Source organism: Eucyclogobius newberryi, unplaced genomic scaffold, assembly GCF_026437365.1.
Source record: "Eucyclogobius newberryi isolate DKJ021-1_F unplaced genomic scaffold, fEucNew1.0.hap1 SCAF_13, whole genome shotgun sequence".
Classification (NCBI taxonomy): domain Eukaryota; kingdom Metazoa; phylum Chordata; class Actinopteri; order Gobiiformes; family Gobiidae; genus Eucyclogobius; species Eucyclogobius newberryi.
In genome coordinates, this window is record NW_027315757.1 from 10887088 (window position 1) to 10907218 (window position 20131).

Sequence of the window (20131 nt, forward strand, 5' to 3'; positions counted from 1 at the left end):
TCACCTTTTAAAATGGTGTTGTGAGCATGACATTTGCTGTGAATTTAGCATAGCAATCAACGCATTAGCATCAATCCAAGTGAGTGAATCTTGGCATTTTGAATCTTGGCAGTTTTTTAGGGTTTCAGAGTTAAAAATTCAAAGATAGAAATTTGCCAGCATTTAAAACTCAAAATCTGGCATGCCCACACTTTATTCAGATGCTCAACTTTTTATGAGCTTTTCACTACTTGTATTTATTTATTTTCAACTAAAACACATAACAAGAATCTTAGTTTCGTTCATGCACCGAGCCAGTTATTTTTGCACTTAAAATAAGGTAATTTCAGTCCAGTCCAGTTTTTTTTTGCTGCATTCAAACGTACATTCCACAGGTATCCATAGTTCCGTATCCATAGTTTTTGTCTTTGATACATAGTTTTTAAAATCAAATGTTGAAGACAATTTGCAGTGCCTCAGGTTATGGTAGAGATAAATTACAATATTTCCCTGTGAATAATGTGTATTTTGACAGTATTATAAATTACTGTGATACATTTTCCCAACAGAACATAATATTTTGTGTAGACATATATGTTCCTAACTTATAAAACAAACCTCTTCTTTTCACATGTATTTTGTATATAAAGTAAACTTAAGTTATTATTATTCATAAAACTGACATTACCAATGCAAAAGTATATCAAATGTTAATAAAAGCCTCATCGGTTTGACCTGGTGAGTGGTTTCTCTGTTCTCAGGCCTGCCCGCTGTGATAACCACCTGCCTGGCCCTGGGCACACGTCGCATGGCCAAGAAGAACGCGATCGTCAGGAGCCTGCCCTCTGTGGAGACCCTGGGCTGCACCTCCGTCATCTGCTCCGACAAGACCGGCACCCTCACCACCAACCAGATGTGTGTCACCAAGGTGAAACTCAGGCTCAATGTGGAAAGAACTGTGTCCAAATATTTGAACTGTACTTTGTCTGGCAGATGTTCATCATTGACAAAGTGGATGGAGACAATGTTTCTCTGGCTCAGTTTGACATCTCGGGCTCAAAGTACACCCCTGAGGGAGATGTGTAAGGGAAAAGAATCACATCAAACATAAACTTTGGGTTAAGCCCCTCTAAATAAATATGTGTATCTTATTATAGGACAAAAGGAGGCATGTCTCTTAAATGTGGCCAGTACGATGGCCTGGTGGAGTTGGCCACTATCTGCGCTCTGTGCAATGACTCTTCTTTGGATTTCAATGAGGTAGGTGGTTGTGTTTCATAGGAACAGTAGATTCCTAATGTAATAGCTAAATGTAATGTTTTGACCTGACCTTCAGTCCAAGGGCATTTATGAGAAGGTGGGTGAGGCCACAGAGACAGCTCTGTGCTGCCTGGTGGAGAAGATGAACGTGTTCAACACTGACGTGCGAGGCCTGTCCGAGGTGGAGAGGGCCAACACCTGCTGCTCTGTGAGTGCTTAACAACAAGTGTAGAAGCAATATTAGAAGTCAAAGAAATTATGCAAATGATCCACGTCCCTCATTTGTAACAGGTCATCAAACAGCTGATGAAAAAAGAATTCACCCTGGAGTTTTCCAGAGACAGGAAGTCAATGTCTGTTTATTGCACCCCTGCCAAGTCTGCTAAAGGCCCTGTGGGAAACAAGATGTTTGTCAAAGTAAGAAGTTCATATGATGATGATGTTTACATAAATGTGTTATAAGTGATCGCTGACCATGTTGTGCCTATGTCCAGGGTGCACCGGAGGGTGTGATTGACCGCTGTGCATATGTGCGTGTGGGCACTAACCGCGTGCCTCTGACCGGCCCAGTCAAAGACAACATCTTGGCTGTGATCAAAGAGTGGGGCACAGGACGAGACACTCTGCGCTGCCTGGCACTGGCCACTAGGGACACGCCACCGATGAAAGAGGACATGAACCTGGAGGACTCCAACCATTTTGCAGACTATGAGGCGAGGCACTTTGATATAAAACTACTGTAGTATGAACATTTATAATCTGATCAAATCATATTATTTTAAAAACTACAGACTACAAACTAACAGCAAGTGCTTTTGCAGGTCGATTTGACCTTCGTAGGCTGTGTTGGCATGCTCGATCCCCCGCGTAAAGAAGTCATGGGCTCGATTGAGTTGTGCAGAGCTGCTGGCATTCGTGTCATCATGATCACCGGTCAGTGCTCGCACTTGCACAATTCTCCCTCTTTAAACAAAGACACGTATCATGTCTTTTGTGCTGTCAGGAGACAACAAGGGCACAGCTGTGGCCATCTGCCGCCGCATCGGGATCTTCACTGAGGAAGAGGATGTGACCGGAAAGGCCTTCACTGGGCGAGAGTTTGACGACCTGCCGCTTTATGAACAGAAGAGCGCTGTCAGAAGGGCTTGCTGCTTCGCAAGAGTGGAGCCTTCCCACAAGTCTAAGATTGTTGAGTTTCTGCAAGGCTTTGATGAGATTACGGCCATGGTGAGGAGCTGACCCCCACAATAACAATAGTGTCAACAGCGCTTTCATAACTGTGTGTTTGTGCTCTTTTCTCTCATTATTAAGACGGGAGATGGAGTGAACGATGCCCCCGCCTTGAAAAAGGCCGAGATCGGCATCGCCATGGGCTCTGGCACTGCCGTTGCCAAGTCTGCCTCTGAGATGGTCCTGGCTGACGACAACTTCTCTTCCATTGTGTCTGCTGTAGAGGAGGGCAGAGCCATTTACAACAACATGAAGCAGTTTATCCGCTACCTTATCTCCTCCAATGTGGGTGAGGTGGTCTGGTGAGTGTCCCACTTTGTTCATCGATAAAGACACAGCACACAGGTTTAGTGTGAGAGCCACTGGTTCTGTGCAGTATCTTCCTGACGGCCGCACTGGGCCTGCCCGAGGCTCTGATCCCAGTACAGCTGCTCTGGGTCAACCTCGTGACAGACGGACTTCCTGCGACTGCCCTGGGCTTCAACCCTCCAGACCTGGACATCATGGGCAAGGCCCCCCGCTCGCCCAAGGAGCCCCTCATCTCTGGATGGCTCTTCTTCAGATACATGGCCATTGGAGGTACTGTTCATCCCACCGGAGAGTGAATGTGCATTAAAGACAGCAAAAGGAAACACAGTAACTTTGTGTTTTAGGTTACGTTGGAGCCGCCACTGTGGCTGCTGCCGCCTGGTGGTTCCTCTACGATGAGGAAGGCCCCATGATCACCTTCTACCAGCTGGTGAGCATTCATTATCACATCCTTGGTATCAAAGAGAAGACTTTGAACTGGTCTGTACTGGGAAAGAATCTAAGAACAAAAGTAAAAGTACTGCACTTCTGTACATCTGCACTTTTACAATGGATATAATTCCCTTTTGAATCATAACAGTGGTATCTGGACTTTCTACTCAAACACAATACAATACGAGTATTTTTTTCTTATAGTTTCAGACCTGCTGAAATGGCAGAGGGGTTTCATTTTAACATGTTTTAAAGACAACATGACCAGGAAAATGAAGAGATTAAGAGATGCTTGTGATGACCAACACATTTCTTCATCAATATCACTATGATCTTGATGATCATAAGATCACATAAGATCACAACTATTTGATACTTAGATAGCTCTACTTCTGCTGAAGTACCAAAAGACTCTTCCTCCACTGGACCTGATCATATTTTTCTTTTATTTTTGTTCCTCAGTCCCACTTCATGCAGTGCAGTGAGGATAATGAGGACTTCAGTGGCGTTCACTGTCATGTGTTTGAGGCCGCTCCTCCTATGACCATGGCCCTGTCTGTGCTGGTGACCATCGAGATGTGCAACGCTCTCAACAGGTGCTCGCTTTGCCTTTATTATTTCTATTATTTCACCTTTTTGTGCAGCGTCTTTTGAGTGTATACATACATACATACACATACACACACATACACACACATACACACACATACACACACACACATACACACACATACATACGTACGTATGAAACCCCTCTGCCATTGTATGTATGTACGATGCGTACGTACGCATCTAAATAATATATATTATATATATATATATATATATATATATATATATATATATATATATATTAGATGTAGAAAATTATAGCAAATACAAGATAATATTTGCGGGTTATTTTAAAGGAGAATATATTGTGTTTAATTTGTGGCCACCTGAAAGTTTAGATGCATCACTCGGAGTCTTCATTTGATATCTCATTTAAGTATGCGGGCGGGGATAGGGGGTAGGTGAAAACAGGAATTTTCTAAGCTCTCAAGCCTCAGTTACAGGACAATACAGGATTACTCAAACATGCAGGAATCGATCAAAACCTTCAAAACTTTACGAACATTTATGATGAGGTTAAAAGCTGATTCAAGTTGATTTAGTACACAAGTCCCACTCCGACATCCTCATTGACATGTTTTTTTTTTTTTTTACTTTGACCTTGTGTTGGCCCACAGCCTGTCTGAAAACCAGTCCCTTGTGAGGATGCCTCCCTGGAGTAACGGCTGGCTCGTGAGTGCCATGACGCTCTCCATGTCGCTCCACTTCATGATCATCTACGTCGACCCTCTGCCCGTAAGACTCCTCCCAAGATTCAATTAATACTGACTTCCTCTAGTTTTATATTCTTAAACATCTGTTGTGCGTTTACAGAACTAACTAATGACTTGTCTTGTTGTCCTCGTCTACAGCTGATCTTTAAGCTCACCCATTTGAATGTAGAGCAGTGGCTTATGGTGCTGAAGCTGTCCATCCCAGTCATTCTTATAGATGAGCTGCTCAAGTTTGTGGCTCGCACTTATCTTGAAGGTAAGGCAGAATTTTAAGCGTGGGTATTCATTGGATGTGACCATACTGACCTTATACTACCTATGCTGTAGTTTAGTTTCTTCAATGACTACTGTTTTACATTCCTCTCAGCCTAATAAAGCCAACAAACTCCCTGTAAATCCTGTGTATTTCTCCTGCTGCTCTGTGCTCCATGTTCATTATGTGTCTGAAGAGGTCATTTAGTCTGACTTTGACTTCATGCCTAATAAATGGAGTTACAATATGAATCTCCAGTGCCGCCATGTCACATCTGTTGTAGTATTTTCCATTTGTCACGTTCGCTTTGTTGCGTTTTTATCGGTCACTCTCGTTTGCGGTTTGGAGATGGCACAAAAACCTGACGTGTGAAACGAATGTGTTTGACTCAGGGAAAGTGTAAAGGTGGTGAAGCCCAGCGCAGACGCTCGCACCAAAGACAGACGGCCCAGCGCTCCGAGTGAGAGCCGAGTCACTTGAGCCGAGTGCTATCAAGCCCGTGCCATCTGAAAACACCCAAACATGGCAAGAGATTTTTCTGTGTATTTACTAAATTAATATATAGCTAGAAGTAAAAATCTGTGATGATTCTATTCTTAAAGAATAAAGATATATACGTATAAGAGGCTGTCAACTTTGTTTGTCAGTATTGCATTTTGTTTAGTAAATGTATCTTAATAAATATTTATCACCATCTCATGGACTTACTTGTTACGCATAAACAGGGACAAAGATGTGCTCAGCTAAAACCAGCGAACCTTGGTCTGACAGTGTTTACATAAAGACTTTTTCAGCTGTGATAATGTGTTCTTCTGCTCGTTCTGCTTAAACTCACGCTGTCTGTAAGTAGTTGATGGAAATAGAGATGCATTCTTCACTTAAGTTTGGTTTTGGATTATGTAGAACATGGTTAGCCAAGTTGCCAGATGTGTACATATATGAAGTCGAGATTCTAATTGTTGTTGCACAAATGCTACAGCCACAACAATAAATAAAATGGAGCAAGTACACATGTATGTTTATTTTATCAGCTTCAATCGCATTTTCAACCTCTGACAAGTGTATTGCTGCATATGTTCAATTACACAAACATATTAGTCACCCTGATGCAAGATTCAACATGGCACTTTGTTACGTTTTATCTAAAATAACACATGACTCTTTGGGTTTTAAAATGCAGCCAATGTCTACACAAGTTAATAACAGTTAAAAAATACACCTCTTCATAGTTGCAGTGTCTTTTGCAAGTGTTTTTTCCTTATTCTTCCATTTACAAAATACTTTTAAACAGACAAACCCCTATGTAGTTTGGTAAATAGTGTCTGTGCTGCTGACGTGACAAAGCCAGGTCAAAATACTGGCAGTGTAAACCAACAGACACAATAAATAAAATCTTCATATGGAACGTTCCCAATAAAACATCAGGTAGTAGCACCATCTGCGCGAGGGTCACATATTATGCCATTACTTTAAGACAAAGCAGTTATATTTTACAACTTTAACTACTGGAAACTGTCTTTTTTCACCCAACAACACTTGGGTGACGTGCCTTTCGCCCTCTACTGGCAACAGTGGGAAACGCTCTGAAGACAGAAAGGCACAGCTGTTAGCACGATGATGCTAACAGGGCGCTAATAAGCTTAAAGCTACAATTTAAAGTGTGTATGACAGGTTTTTAGAATTTTCTCATTTCGACTTGATTTAAAATAAAATATAACTTTATTGTCTGTTATACGCAATGATCAAAGAACCATGATAAATGAACACGTTTCAATAAATTCCAAGTTGATGTTCTTCAGCAGCAGAAACGATCACGGAGCGCAAAGGAAATATGAATCTCGGACATAATTTTAGCTTTGTTTTAACCGTTAAACGACTGAACCAAGAGACAATATTTAAAGATCAGTTCACTTTCAATTAATGACTAATTGAATTTAAAACCTCTTAAGCTGATGGCGCTTTTTTGTGCAAATACATTAAACAAGTGAAAGACGAAGCCAAAGCTGTTCCCAAATGTTTGAATGAGTTCCACTTCCTGTCTATTCAGTGACAGTGGCTGAAGATGACTGACCCTGTTGTACTTTAAATATACATTGCGCTTTTATACCGATCGAGACAGGAAGTTGACCCGAGTTCGGAAACATTTTGATGACATCACACTGGAGAAGTAAAATACACATGTTTTTCGGACCCTTTAAACATTAATTCAACTAATTCAAGGAGTCAAATAATAATGTAATGTATAATAAAAGGAGTTTCTTGGTAACCCTAACAGTAATTTTACTGTGTGATGTCATGAATTACTGTACAATCAGGAAGTAAAGTATAAACTACCAACAAACCAATTTCTTTTTTTTCCTCACACAACCGTTACGATTATTTTAACTGTGTTTAAGTAAAATGAGTAATCCAACCCGTCATAGACTCTTTAAGCACAGTTTAGAAAAAGTTTAGTGGTGGAATCATGAAAGAAAACGAAACAGAAACATCAAACATAATTAAAAACTCCAAAACGAAGGGGAAAATGAGCATAATATGTGACCTGAAAGTGGAGGTGGAGAGCTCGCCGCCAGCCCGTCTCTGTGGCTTTGCCTGAAATCAAACGCCCTCCACCAGAAAAGTTACATAGTGCACCTTTAACCCCTGGAATGCTTCCTCTTGGTCGTTGCATTTTGAAAACTAAAAAGCTTCTGTGGATGTTGCTAAATCTTCGCTGACGGCGTCTTCAACGATCTCCTGAACCTGCTGCAGAGTCTCGGCCTGTCGGATCAACTCCAGCTTCACCTGAAGAAGGAAAAGCCCGTTAGAAAGACAACTCCTTATGCAATGCTCAAAATGGTACAAGTCTGGGTTAAATACACTGCTAAAGGCTACATAAAATGATTTGATTCTATCTCTCTTGACTAGTTTGCATTCATTTACTTTACTTGGGTCTGATTCAAATTATTTGTATTCCAAAAATTACAATTGATAGAACATCTTGAGATTTAAAAACATAAAAGCAGTATCAGGTAGGATTGTCAAAAGTATTAAAAAAATCTGATACTAATTGATACTAAAAGTAGTATTGAAACTTGAGGGAGTATCAATACTAAATAAAATCACATAAACAGGACAAAATATGACCTTTTCATGAATAGTTTTAGAATATCCTTAAGCTTTATCAAAACTAGTAAAAAGTCACATGGAAACATAAAGAACAAAGTCTTATTTTGTGTTGAAAAAGTATCTTGTCTAAAAAAAAAAGTCAGTATCGTGCCTATTCCTCTTTAGCATCAAAAATCCAAGATAATTTTAACTTTAGTGAGTTAATAAGCAAATAAGCATTCCGCACATAAATAAATACTTAAAATAAATGCAAGTTTTTTATGTAATAGGTTGAAAATAAATAAAAATCATACTTTTGCACAAAAAAAAAGATCATATTCTAGGTACAGATAACTAGACATTTCAAATTAAAGCAAATGTAAAGTCATTTTAAAGGTGAACTGTGTAATGTCAAACTTAAGAATGCATGTTATTCAAGAGTTTTGCCCCTTAAAAATCACCTATAATCAAATAAATGCAGTACTGCGGAACATTCCAGACAGAGCACTACCGTCCCCGCGTCCCTGCACCGTACCTGCAGAGCCTGGGAGAGCTGCACAAAGTCTCGCTGAACCGTCTGGCTGGTGTCCACCTGAGAGCGCAGGCTGATTACTTGGCTGCGCAGCTCCAGACACTGCTGCTGCAACGACGCCTGCAAAACACAACCAAGTGCAAACTCTGTGGTTTGTGTGAGAGGTCCAAATGTCCACTTCTGCATTTGTAAAAGCTGAAGCACATCCTGAGAAAACAGCACCACAAAGCTGCTCGTTTCACCCAGGATTAGGACTGTTATTATCAATATACTTTATCATTATTTCTCTCTGTGAAGATGAAAAATATACCAAAAGCTATGGCAAATAACATTTATTTCATTATCATTTATTATTATATTTTTTTATATTTCATATTTTTCATATTTATTTATTTCATGTATTTATTTATTTTTAAGGTTATTGTTATATTTTTAGCATTGACTCAAAATTCTAGAATGTTGGCAAAAGTAAAGTGGAAAATAATATGATTTCAGTGGAGAAACTTTAATTAACCTCAGAAAATCTAAATAATTAATCTGGTTTTGGCAAATGAAAACCACCCAGACACATGTGAGTGACATCAGAGCCTGGTTTAAACACATTTACTATTGGATTTAAAACATTTTTTGTTAATTTAGTTGAAGATTAATGGACACACAGCAGTTTTGATTAAAGGCAAACTCCAGATTTTTCAGTGGTACGGGACAAATACAGAAATATTGATCCCACTATAGTGTTTCATTTTATCTACACATACATTACGTACAAACTTTCCCACAAATTAACAAACTGACATTTCTACTATTATTTCTTATTTTTTGTTATAAAGACTTAAAACCGATCTGATTTGACGTTGGTTAATGTTTGAAAACGTTTTATGCTGCTTCATTTTTGAACACTCTGATGACAATGAAAGATTTAAAAAGTAACAATAAAGCTGTCTTTTCTCATAATTAACTGGTGCTTCTTTGACAGCCCTGTGTGCAGTTCACTCTTGTACAACAACCTGTAAGTAACAGGATTTGACATTTCCTGTATGACCAAATGTGGACCTAGTTTTATCTAACAAAAACTGAGGGAACAAATGAAAAATACAATAATATAACTAAGATTTACAGCGGCATCTTTACCTTGTCAGCAGTCAGACTCTTGTTGGTGCTTTGTACGTGGGAGAGCGCCACCCGCAGGGCCTCCAGTTCAGTGCGACACGCGAGCAAGTCGGCCTGGAGCTGGTCCTTCAGCGCTTGGATCCTCTCGGTCTCCGTTTTTAGACTGGAAAACTGTACTGCAAGTTCACACAAGACAAAGACAAGACCATCTTTCATTCAATTGACTCTAAGAATGATGACTTATTACGATTACGCGATGATGAAAAGCACTTACCCTCTAAAACGTCTGAAAAAAGGGAGAGGGAAAGAACAGTCAGGCGTGAATACATTACAAGTTCTCCAGTTTGGGAATAAGTGCGTTAAACAGAGCGTACCGGTTTCTTCTGTCCGTGCGTCAAGCTGCTCCTTCAAGTTCACGATCTCGATTCGAAGGCGCTCCTCACAGTGCGCCCCCTGCAGGTCAGACACATTACCGTTTCACGTGACGAGTTGTAGAGCCCGGAGCCCGGAGCAACACGCGTTTCCGATGGATTTGGGCCGTATTGACTTCGGATAACTGCCCTACATTTACTATTCACAAGCTTTGTAGTCAAGGCGATTTCGGAACAATCTAGGCTCCCATTAAAACACGTTACTGTTCCTTTTTGGTTGTGTTTGTTTTATGTAACTTTATGAATGACAAAATTTGGTGTGGAAAATTTAGATTTAGGCTCACACAGTTCATACAGCAGATCTTGATGCACAATTCAGATTTTTTTCACAAATATTTTATTTTTTCATAGAGTCGGTTCACATTGCAAATAAAATCTTTTCATGTGTGAATGAGATAGACAAAGACTAAGTGGAAGCACCATTTATTCAGACTATTGACTCCTTGACAAAACCATTTCAGAGTAAAAGTTAATTTTCTAGCTTTGCTGCTGTTGTCTGGCACCATTTGGAAGGTTGATCTGTTTAATTCTCGTCTTTTGGTAGTCAAACAAAAATTGGTACAGGTATTATTCCAGAGCAAAAGTCATATAAATATGATCTGCGTGTTAAGACTGATTTAGTACCACATATGAAAGTGGCCTGGGTCGCAATTGAAAATAATCACACATAAGGTCAAGAAAAAAAAAAGGAAAAAATCAGAGTCGACCTGCAGTGTGAACGTAGCCTTTTTTTATGTCACAATTATTATTATTATCTTTTTTTAGAACTATATTGTGGCCTATATATTTATACTTATATACTTATACTCCGGAGCGACTTATATGTGATATTATTTGTTATTTTCACACTTGCAACCGCATTTCATACTCCAGTGCAACTTATATGTTTTTTTCTTCTCTATTACTGTGTTTTCTGGACTATAAGTCGCACCAGCCAAAAAATGCATAATAGAGAAGAAAAAAACATATATAAGTTGCAATGGAGTAATATCACTTATACTTTTACTCCGGAGTGACTTATAAATATAAGTACAAGTCGCACCCCGGCCAAAAATATGAAAAAAGTGCGACTTATAGTCGCACTTTTTTGGCATTTTTTGGCTGGTGCGACTTATAGTCCGGAAAATACGGTAAATGTTAAAATAATTAACGTAACATCTTCTTTTCACTTTTACACTTCCAAAACGTTTTTTTTTTCTTGTTGTATAAACTGATATATAAACTGTAGATCCTTCCGGAAAAATATACTGTCTGAAGCAATATGTATGGATTTATGCCGCAAACAAACACGATTCACACTTTTTTGTTACATAGATAGTTACGTAGATAGTACAGCGTAAATAAAGAAAATGAAGACAAAACATGAACTGACAGATAGTAAGTGTGTTCATCTGTGTCCAGCAGTAGCACTTCACCTGTGTCGCTGCAGGCATGAGAGCGGAGGCCTCCATAGCATCCACAGCATCCACCTCCTCCACCTCCTCCCCCTTCAGTCTGGACAGGTCACTGTGCATCTTCCTCTGGGACAGGGACAGCTCTGCCTGGTGCACATCAATTACACTGGGTCACATCACGCACCCACCCAGATAAATGTGTAATGTAACGAACAATTCCATTCCTGCCACTCACCAGCCGACTCTGGACTGCATTTTGAGACTGGCTGAAAGATTTGTGCAAGTCTTTTAGAAGGGTTTCCGAGGTTTTGACCTGAGATTGCAGCTTTGACACCTGGAAACAAAAGGTTAAACTGAGGGCTTCACGGGAAAAGGTAAAAAAACTGTTTAATGTGAGAATGTTTTGCCCAATTCACAAGATAAAAAATAAAATATCCAAAAGGTAAATCCACATATACTGAACCTGATCATTTCGATTACGGACTAAACCCTAGACTAAAGGCGGTTCATGTTGTGTTTGGACCTGTGTGAGTTGGTGCAATATTAAATGTAATAAAAAGCCAGAGAAAATAGGTCTTACCTGTTTGTGTGTTTGGTTGGTCTGTGTGTCCAGCTCTTTTTCTAGACTCTCCTTTTCAGACTCCAGCCGGCTCACTTCTGCGCGCAACTCTGACAACTGACAAAAACGATTAATTTTTAGATTTTACAATGTGCCCACCTGTAAAAACTGATGGAAAAAAAGAGGTAAAGACAAAATACTAAAAGTGACTGTAAACCATCGAACAGAGACAAACAAACAAAAACTAAGCTTGGTCTTTTTAATTTCCAGTCTGACCTGTGCGTGCAGTGCGTCCCAGTCGCCGTGCGATACCAGCCGGTGTCCAGCAGGGGGCAGGTAGATGGCCTCTGGGACCAAAGTGCCAGTGGAAACCAGGGAGTCTGTGTCTTCTTGTGCGTGCGGTTTCCTGGGCAGTGACGGAGTGTCCAGCGAAAACGACGACAGAGATGCGGAGTCACAATTGTGTAGTGAGAAGAAATTGTCGGTGGAGACCAGGGCCCCGTCCTCCAGCTCCGGGGCCTGGCCTGGTCTCTCCGGGGGCCCTTGTGCGTCACAGTCTGTCTGAGGCTTGGCGGTGGGTGCGGGGGATTCAGTCTCTTTTCTGCCTTTTCTGCCAGAACTCTGAAACAAATCATTTGGGGTTAGACATTAATCCCAAAACTAGTATGTAAACACAGTGGGCAGTTGTTTCATTGTAATGTCTGAAATATGATTATAGAGATCGAGTTTTGAAAATTGGTGGTGGCGTGGTGGTAGGAAGCGTTGCACATGTGTGGCTTAATAATAAAACCTCTTCTCCCACACCAACTTCCTCTTTCACGCCATCGTCCACCTCTTTGTTCTTCCTCAGAGCCTCCCGTTTCCTGGCATCTCACATATTTACTGCTCCGGGGTTCTTCACTTATGTTTTCAAGGGGGCCAGCTCGGATTGTCCAGAAAACTGCACCACAACTTTATGTTTTGTATCCAATACCCACAAACAACTCACAATGGTTCTATTCAACAGTAATCGATTGTTCCACTGAAATAAATAAAAGCTGTAACAATACTGCTCTGTCAAAAAAGAGGACAAAAGCAGGACTAAGTGAAGACAAACCCAGTCAAACCAACAACCAGAGCAGATGATAGCCATCGTAACAATTAAAGGACTGAACAAGTTTAGACAAAGAATAAAATTAGCGTAAACCACATATTGAACAGGAAAATATCACAAAATCTGAAACAATGGCCCATTTTAACAGGATACTGCGACTCTAACTGGACACTCGGATATTGCTACCCCAAATATCTTCACATCGCTGCCCTTCTATGTACTTATTCTTAATGAATCAATCCAACTTAATTTGTAAAGTGCTTGTCATTAAAAACACAACAAAGTGCTTTATGGCCCATTTAAAACAATCCCAAATGCCCTCCCACATAACCACACAAAACTAAACGCAAACATACACAGATGCACATGCAAGCAAGCACACACGCGCACGCAAGCACACACACGCACGCAAGCACACACACGCACGCAAGCACACACACGCACGCAAGCACACACACAAGCACACACACGCACACCCACGCAAGCACACACACAAGCACACACACGCACACCGCCGCAAGCACACACACGCACGCAAGCACACCCACGCAAGCACACACACGCACGCAAGCACACACACGCACGCCAGCACACACACGCACGCAAGCACACGCACACGCAAGCACACGCACACCCACGCACGCAAGCACACACACGCACGCAAGCACACACACGCAAGCACACACACGCACGCAAGCACACACACACACGCACGCAAGCACACGCACGCACGCAAGCGCACGCACGCAAGCACACGCACGCACGCAAGCACACGCACGCAAGCAAGCACACACACGCACGCAAGCACACACACGCACGCAAGCACACACACAAGCACACACACACACGGAAGCACACACACGCAAGCACACACACGCAAGCACACACACACACGGAAGCACACACACGCAAGCACACACACACACACGCAAGCGCACACACGAACGCACGCAAACACACACACGCACGCAAGCACACACACGCACGCAAGCACACGCACGCAAGCACGCACATGCACGCACACGCACATGCACGCACACGCACGCACACACGCAAGCACACACACGCACGCAAGCACACACACGCACGCACACGCACGCAAGCACACACACACACGGAAGCACACACACGCAAGCACACACACGCAAGCACACACACAAACGGAAGCACACACAAACACACGCAAGCGCACACACGAACGCACGCAAACACACACACGCACGCAAGCACACACACGCACGCAAGCACACACACGCACGCAAGCACACACACGCAAGCACACACACACACGCAAGCACACACACGCACGCAAGCACACACACGCACGCAAGCACACACACGCACGCAAGCACACACGCACGCAAGCACACACACACACGCAAGCACACACACACACGCACACACACACACGCAAGCACACACACGCACGCAAGCACACACACGCACGCAAGCACACACACGCACGCAAGCACACACACGCACGCAAGCACACACACGCACGCAAGCACACACACGCACGCAAGCACACACACGCACGCAAGCACACACACGCACGCAAGCACACACACGCAAGCACACACACACACGCAAGCACACACACGCACGCAAGCACACACACGCACGCAAGCACACACACGCACGCAAGCACACACACGCACGCAAGCACACACACACACGCAAGCACACACACACACGCACACACACACACGCAAGCACACACACGCAAGCACACACACGCAAGCACACACACACACGCACGCAAGCACACACACGCACACACGAACGCACGCGCACACACGAACGCACGCAAACACACACACGCACGCAAGCACACACACGCACGCAAGCACACACACGCACGCAAGCACACACACGCAAGCACACACACACACGCAAGCACACACACGCACGCAAGCACACACACGCACGCAAGCACACACACGCACGCAAGCACACACACGCACGCAAGCACACACACACACGCAAGCACACACACACACGCACACACACACACGCAAGCACACACACGCAAGCACACACACGCAAGCACACACACACACGCACGCAAGCACACACACGCACACGCACGCAAGCGCACACACACACGCAAGCACACACACACGCAAGCGCACACACACACACACACGCAAGCACACACACACACGCAAGCACACACACACACACACGCAAGCACACACGTTGAGAAAGCACCATTAAAGGAGCACCAGCCTGCACCAGGAGCAGAGAGCCACAGGACACAGACACAGGGCCCAGAGGAGAGATGAGGCAGAAGCACTAGGGGCACACGTGCCAGGCCCCAGCAGCCACACCCGACCACCCAAATCACAAACTTGCTTGCACACGTCTCTTCACCTCACAGAGTTTCTCACTGACCAGGTTATGTCCACTGGCTCTTCGAGACTCGGAGTGCTGCGACTGCAAAAAGGCAATTCTGGCTTCATACTGAGCAGCAGTTTCTGAAAACCACAATGAAACACAGTGGTTTAGACATGTGGCAGCGGAGAAGGCATCAGACCTTCTACTTTTAGGTTTGAAAGAGTCCAAAAATCCATTTGAACAATGACAACTTCCGTTACTTTTATTAAGACTCAGACTTTCAAACTGTATGAGCAGATAAGACAAACTTTGAACCTTTTCTACTATGAACCACTGCCAGATAAATGAGGAGTTACACCGGTTCACCTCAAACTGTACACTTAAAGGTGCATTATGTCACTTTTCTGGGAGATGTTATTGCATTGCATTTCTCAACAAAGTGGACGTTTATTTCAGACTAAATAATAATAATAATAATAAATCGGTCCATATAAAACATTAAAATTATACAATTAAAAACACATATAATACAAACAAACTACACAATACAGTTACATAGTGCACCTTTAATACATGTAAAGGCAGGGTTCCATTAATGTTTATACTTAATATGCTTATTAAGTAGATATAAAAAAGAAATATAGTATCATCTGGTGGAAGAGGTTAGACCTGGTTTAGTCCGAGAAAACCAGTACAAACCTGATCGAGTCCTGTTTAGTCCAGGTTTAGTCCCCAGTTCAAACCTATGATACATTTTTGTAAACCTGGCTACATTTTTATATTAATCTTACGTTTTATTCCTAGTTTAGTCCTGATGAAGATTGTAAACCCAGTAAATGTCCTCTATAGTGGTACTTGCAAACATACACAAAACGTAAGGTGACATAGAAATATGTACTGACCTCTGAGGGCCTCCTGCAGCGACTGTATTTCTTGGTCACATTGTTTTTGCAGCTCTGTGAGTTCCTCCTGTTTGCTGAGCTCACAGATGGTGGCCACGCCCTGCCAGTGCTCCACCTGCGCCCGGCACTCCTCCAGCTGGGCCTGCAGGTCTGACCCTGAAAGGAGCAGCGAGGGAGGGAGGGAAGTGTGCGTGTCACTGCCATTATAGTCAGGACGTCTGAGTAGAACTATAGGAGTCACACTTAAGGGTAGAGCACAGTCTGTTTCTGTTTTATAAGTTACTCTGCTGCTTTGATTGTGCAGCCAACAAGAAAACCACTGAGACACGCGAAATTTAAGCAAAACTCTTTAAAAATGTAGAAAACAAATACATTCTAATTTCCAGCAAAAGTGAAGCAGAATATACAGTAATGTAACAAATAATTGCATTGAAGAACAGGGATTAACCACAGAAAATCAAAAAATATTTTTTTTTTAAATCAAGGGACATGTGAGGGATGTATTTTATATTTTTTGTGTATATAATAGATAATACAGACTCACTTTTTCAGGTTTTACAGGACAAATACAGAAAAGACTCCCCCCACACGTTTTCACGTTACATACAGATATATTACAGATTTTACCACAAAGTATACTTTTTGCAAAGCTCAAATAGAATTTCAGGTTGGAAAATAGCCTAGAAATTCAAAATTGTTGCTTATTTTTTTGTTAATAAGACTTAAAAACATTAGCATTTTGATCTGATACCAAGTCAATCAGAAAAGATTATGGTCGATTTGGTCAATGTATAAATGACAAAAAAAGTTGATAGCTCCAAAAATATATATTTTACTGAATCAAATACAGTGGTGTGGATACAATACAAGCTATCAAGCATCAACTTGTGTCTTGTTGATCCTGCACACTTACTTTAGGATGGATGTGCATGTCCCTTTCCTCTTTATTATTATTTATATCATTTTGCCTCCAGTTTCCTCCATTCAGTATTTTCAACATTCTGAGGACATAGCATTTTAAAGGGTCTGTAGACATATTACTGCCTTGAGAAGATTTTACTACAAATACTTTTGTGATAAGATAATGTTACTTCCAGGTGGGGCATGAGCAGAAGATGTGACATACGTACAGGTAATTCCATAACTCTTTACCTTATTGTAACCATATTGTAAACAAAGACCAAAATGACATTACATCATATATTATCTATACAAATAAAAAGACCTGATAGAGCCTTTATTTTGTTAAGTTATTGTTTAAACTGTGAAAAATGTGTCAGTTTCTTAAAGTGGAACGTCGCGTATTGATGACATCACAAAGGGATTCCATTTTATTTTTCAAAATATCTTCACAAACTGCAACTTGACTGAAGTAAAACTGATAAATATTTACCACAGGTTCTATCTCACCAAATAATTAGAAAAACACAAGGACCTGTCATTTATGCACTTTAAGGTCAGAACCCAACCCAGTTTGTCGTGTTTTACAAAGCTGCTTTGGTTGAGTAGCCAACAGGAGAATCAAGAAGAAATGCAAAGTTAAGATACAGTCTATGGACAAGAATAGGCAAAACTATGACATTATAATGATAAAAGGGCAGGCCTGCTGGAAAAGTAAAGCTGTAGTTTGTTCATCTATAAGAAACAAGTGAACAAGCATAAAGAGAGCAATTACAGCCGAACCCAGGTAATGTTTATATACTTCAAGATAAGCCCATGACTATGAGAGAACTCGGATCCCTTTCGGTTTCAGATAAACGGTGTCCACAGAGGAAAGCGACAAATGTTCAGTCCAGAAACGACAGGTGTGGGTGAAAAGCGCAGAACAAATCCCGTTAGATCAGGAGATTACAGTGAACAGCACATACAGCGTGGAGGACTTTACCTGAGTCTTGTGTGTCTGAGCTCATCGCTGCGCCCACGAGGTCACCTACATCCAGTCTCAGGAGGTAAAAAAGACTTTATACCGACTCTACATAAACTGACAAAGTCATGTTGAAGAAAAGCCCAGGGTTTGGCATTGGAAGGATCCGCGGAGTGTCAACTTCAGGAAACAACTTTCCCCCGGTCTCTGCCTGCGGAAATGACGTGCGCGTCCTTCCGGTTCACAAACGCCTCTGCTCCTGAAGCTCCTGAAGCTCCAGTGTAGCCAGACCTGGAGTAAAGAACTGTAAAAGCACCTGTTCCTCTTTAGGTTGTTCTGCACTGCCATTTAGGCCCCTGTACCTCACCCCACAGTCTTTACAGAGTAACAAGAAGTTCTAAAGATATATATATATATATATATATATATATATATATATATATATATATATATATATATATATATATATATATATATATATATATATATATATATATATATATATATATATACTGCACCAGTACTAAGGACAAAATGAAGGTAGCCAGGATTGAAGCCATTTTGGACGGCACTATTGGTGAGGACACTGATAGAGAAACTCCTCAAACAGCACCTTCACGTTCACTTGGACCTTGGACCTGCACCAAGGAAGAACAATTTTCCCCCTCGAGACAGTCCACTGTACTCCAGAGACCGTTGCACTCTCAGTAAGTGACAAAAAGGCCAACAGTTCACCTAGAAAGTATAGCAAGTATCTGGAAGTTATAATAGAATGACCCAATTATCAAGTCATTGTCCCGTTATGATCAATGAGAAAACAATGTTCCAGACAACAAGACCATTTATGAACCAAGATGCATAAATCAAGAAACCTCCAAACGAATTCACGCTTTCATGGGGTTAAAAATGTGTAAAAATAGAATAGAAATCATCTTTGACTTGTTGATTACTCAAATGATTGTTAGTTGTAACCCTAATATTTATCTGTTCAAATAAACACATGTGATATAAGCATGCAATTGTAATGACAAAAAAACAGAAAAAGTCTGGCGATGAATTATGGACTTGGCAAACTGCACAGAAGACCTCTGGATCTCTATTTATGATGTCACAAATCTGTGAAATCTGAATCTAAGTGTTGACTGTTTTTCCTTACTACAGCTTACTTATGGTATTTAGAATTGGATGTTAAAGTACAGGCAGTTTGAATGTTGTGATGTCAGGTGACCACAACCTGTTTGTGGTCCATGAAGTTTTTGTCAAGTAATGGGGAAAAAGAAATAAACTGCAAAGAGCAATAAAATATTAATAATATTAGTAATTTGCCGAGTCATTCACTGGTTTGGGGCTGTTGATTATTTTCTCCACAAACAATCGCTTTATAATGGCTTAAGGATGCAAGGTCTTGTGCCAAAAAAGCATGTGACATAAAAATGACTGAGACTGGACAAAAACGGGGTTAACTTTGCGAACCACATCTTGAGAAGCTGTGGTTCCCAAAATGACTACTACAATTACAGCAAAATCAGCCAACAATATCTATAAATTGCCTATATCGCACAGTTGTTTGTCAGAAATTGTCACATTTAAATTCTAAGTGTGTGCTAGGTGGTTTAACATATCTTGGCATTTCAACAGTTCCAGACATGGATGAACTAATAACATAAACATAACACTGGGTTCTCTCCGGCTCCTCCCATCATCCAAACACATGTGTCAGGTCATTTAGCAACTGTAAATTTCTCCTAGTGAATCAATGTGAGTGAGGTTCTTGTGTTTTTTTATAATCATGACTTGTTTGGGATTCACTTTAGCTACTATTTATCATCATTTTACATCAGTCAATTTGCAGTGTGAATAAAAAATAAAAATAAAAAGGATTACAGGAAATTGAGCTGACAGTCTTTTTGTCTATGTCATAAATAAGTGACATTCCGTCCAAAATGCAGACATTCAACTGACCGTTTCTGACAGTTTCAACAACCATTTCAAAAACCGGTTTGTGTGGTTCTTGGAAACTTGGGATTTGGAAAT

General features: G+C 41.3%; 2 protein-coding genes across 3 annotated transcripts in view; one reads left to right on the forward strand and one right to left on the reverse strand.

Annotated features, from left to right (window-relative positions):
- Positions 1–5798, forward strand: part of atp2a1 (ATPase sarcoplasmic/endoplasmic reticulum Ca2+ transporting 1) — a 19197-nt gene extending 13399 nt beyond the window's left edge. For both annotated transcript variants that reach the window (XM_072442544.1, XM_072442545.1), the window contains exons 11-25: positions 741–907; positions 973–1061; positions 1137–1239; positions 1316–1447; positions 1531–1656; positions 1734–1952; positions 2061–2172; positions 2243–2466; positions 2551–2771; positions 2846–3048; positions 3123–3208; positions 3673–3806; positions 4440–4557; positions 4674–4791; positions 5181–5798. In XM_072442544.1, coding sequence (XP_072298645.1) covers positions 741–907; positions 973–1061; positions 1137–1239; positions 1316–1447; positions 1531–1656; positions 1734–1952; positions 2061–2172; positions 2243–2466; positions 2551–2771; positions 2846–3048; positions 3123–3208; positions 3673–3806; positions 4440–4557; positions 4674–4791; positions 5181–5191 — 2063 coding nt within the window. In that variant the 3' untranslated portion in view covers positions 5192–5798. The remainder of the gene's footprint in view (positions 1–740; positions 908–972; positions 1062–1136; positions 1240–1315; positions 1448–1530; positions 1657–1733; positions 1953–2060; positions 2173–2242; positions 2467–2550; positions 2772–2845; positions 3049–3122; positions 3209–3672; positions 3807–4439; positions 4558–4673; positions 4792–5180) is intronic.
- rabep2 (rabaptin, RAB GTPase binding effector protein 2) lies at positions 5790–18311 on the reverse strand. Its single transcript, XM_072442547.1, has 12 exons — positions 18119–18311; positions 16234–16389; positions 15389–15471; positions 12178–12522; positions 11923–12018; positions 11578–11676; positions 11364–11489; positions 9892–9970; positions 9792–9803; positions 9539–9693; positions 8411–8527; positions 5790–7572 (listed from the first exon to the last, which is right to left on the reverse strand). Exons 1-12 carry the CDS (start codon positions 18141–18143, stop codon positions 7468–7470), a joined length of 1398 nt encoding a protein of 465 aa, XP_072298648.1. The 5' UTR covers positions 18144–18311; the 3' UTR covers positions 5790–7467.
- Between the last annotated feature and the right edge of the window lie 1820 nt (positions 18312–20131).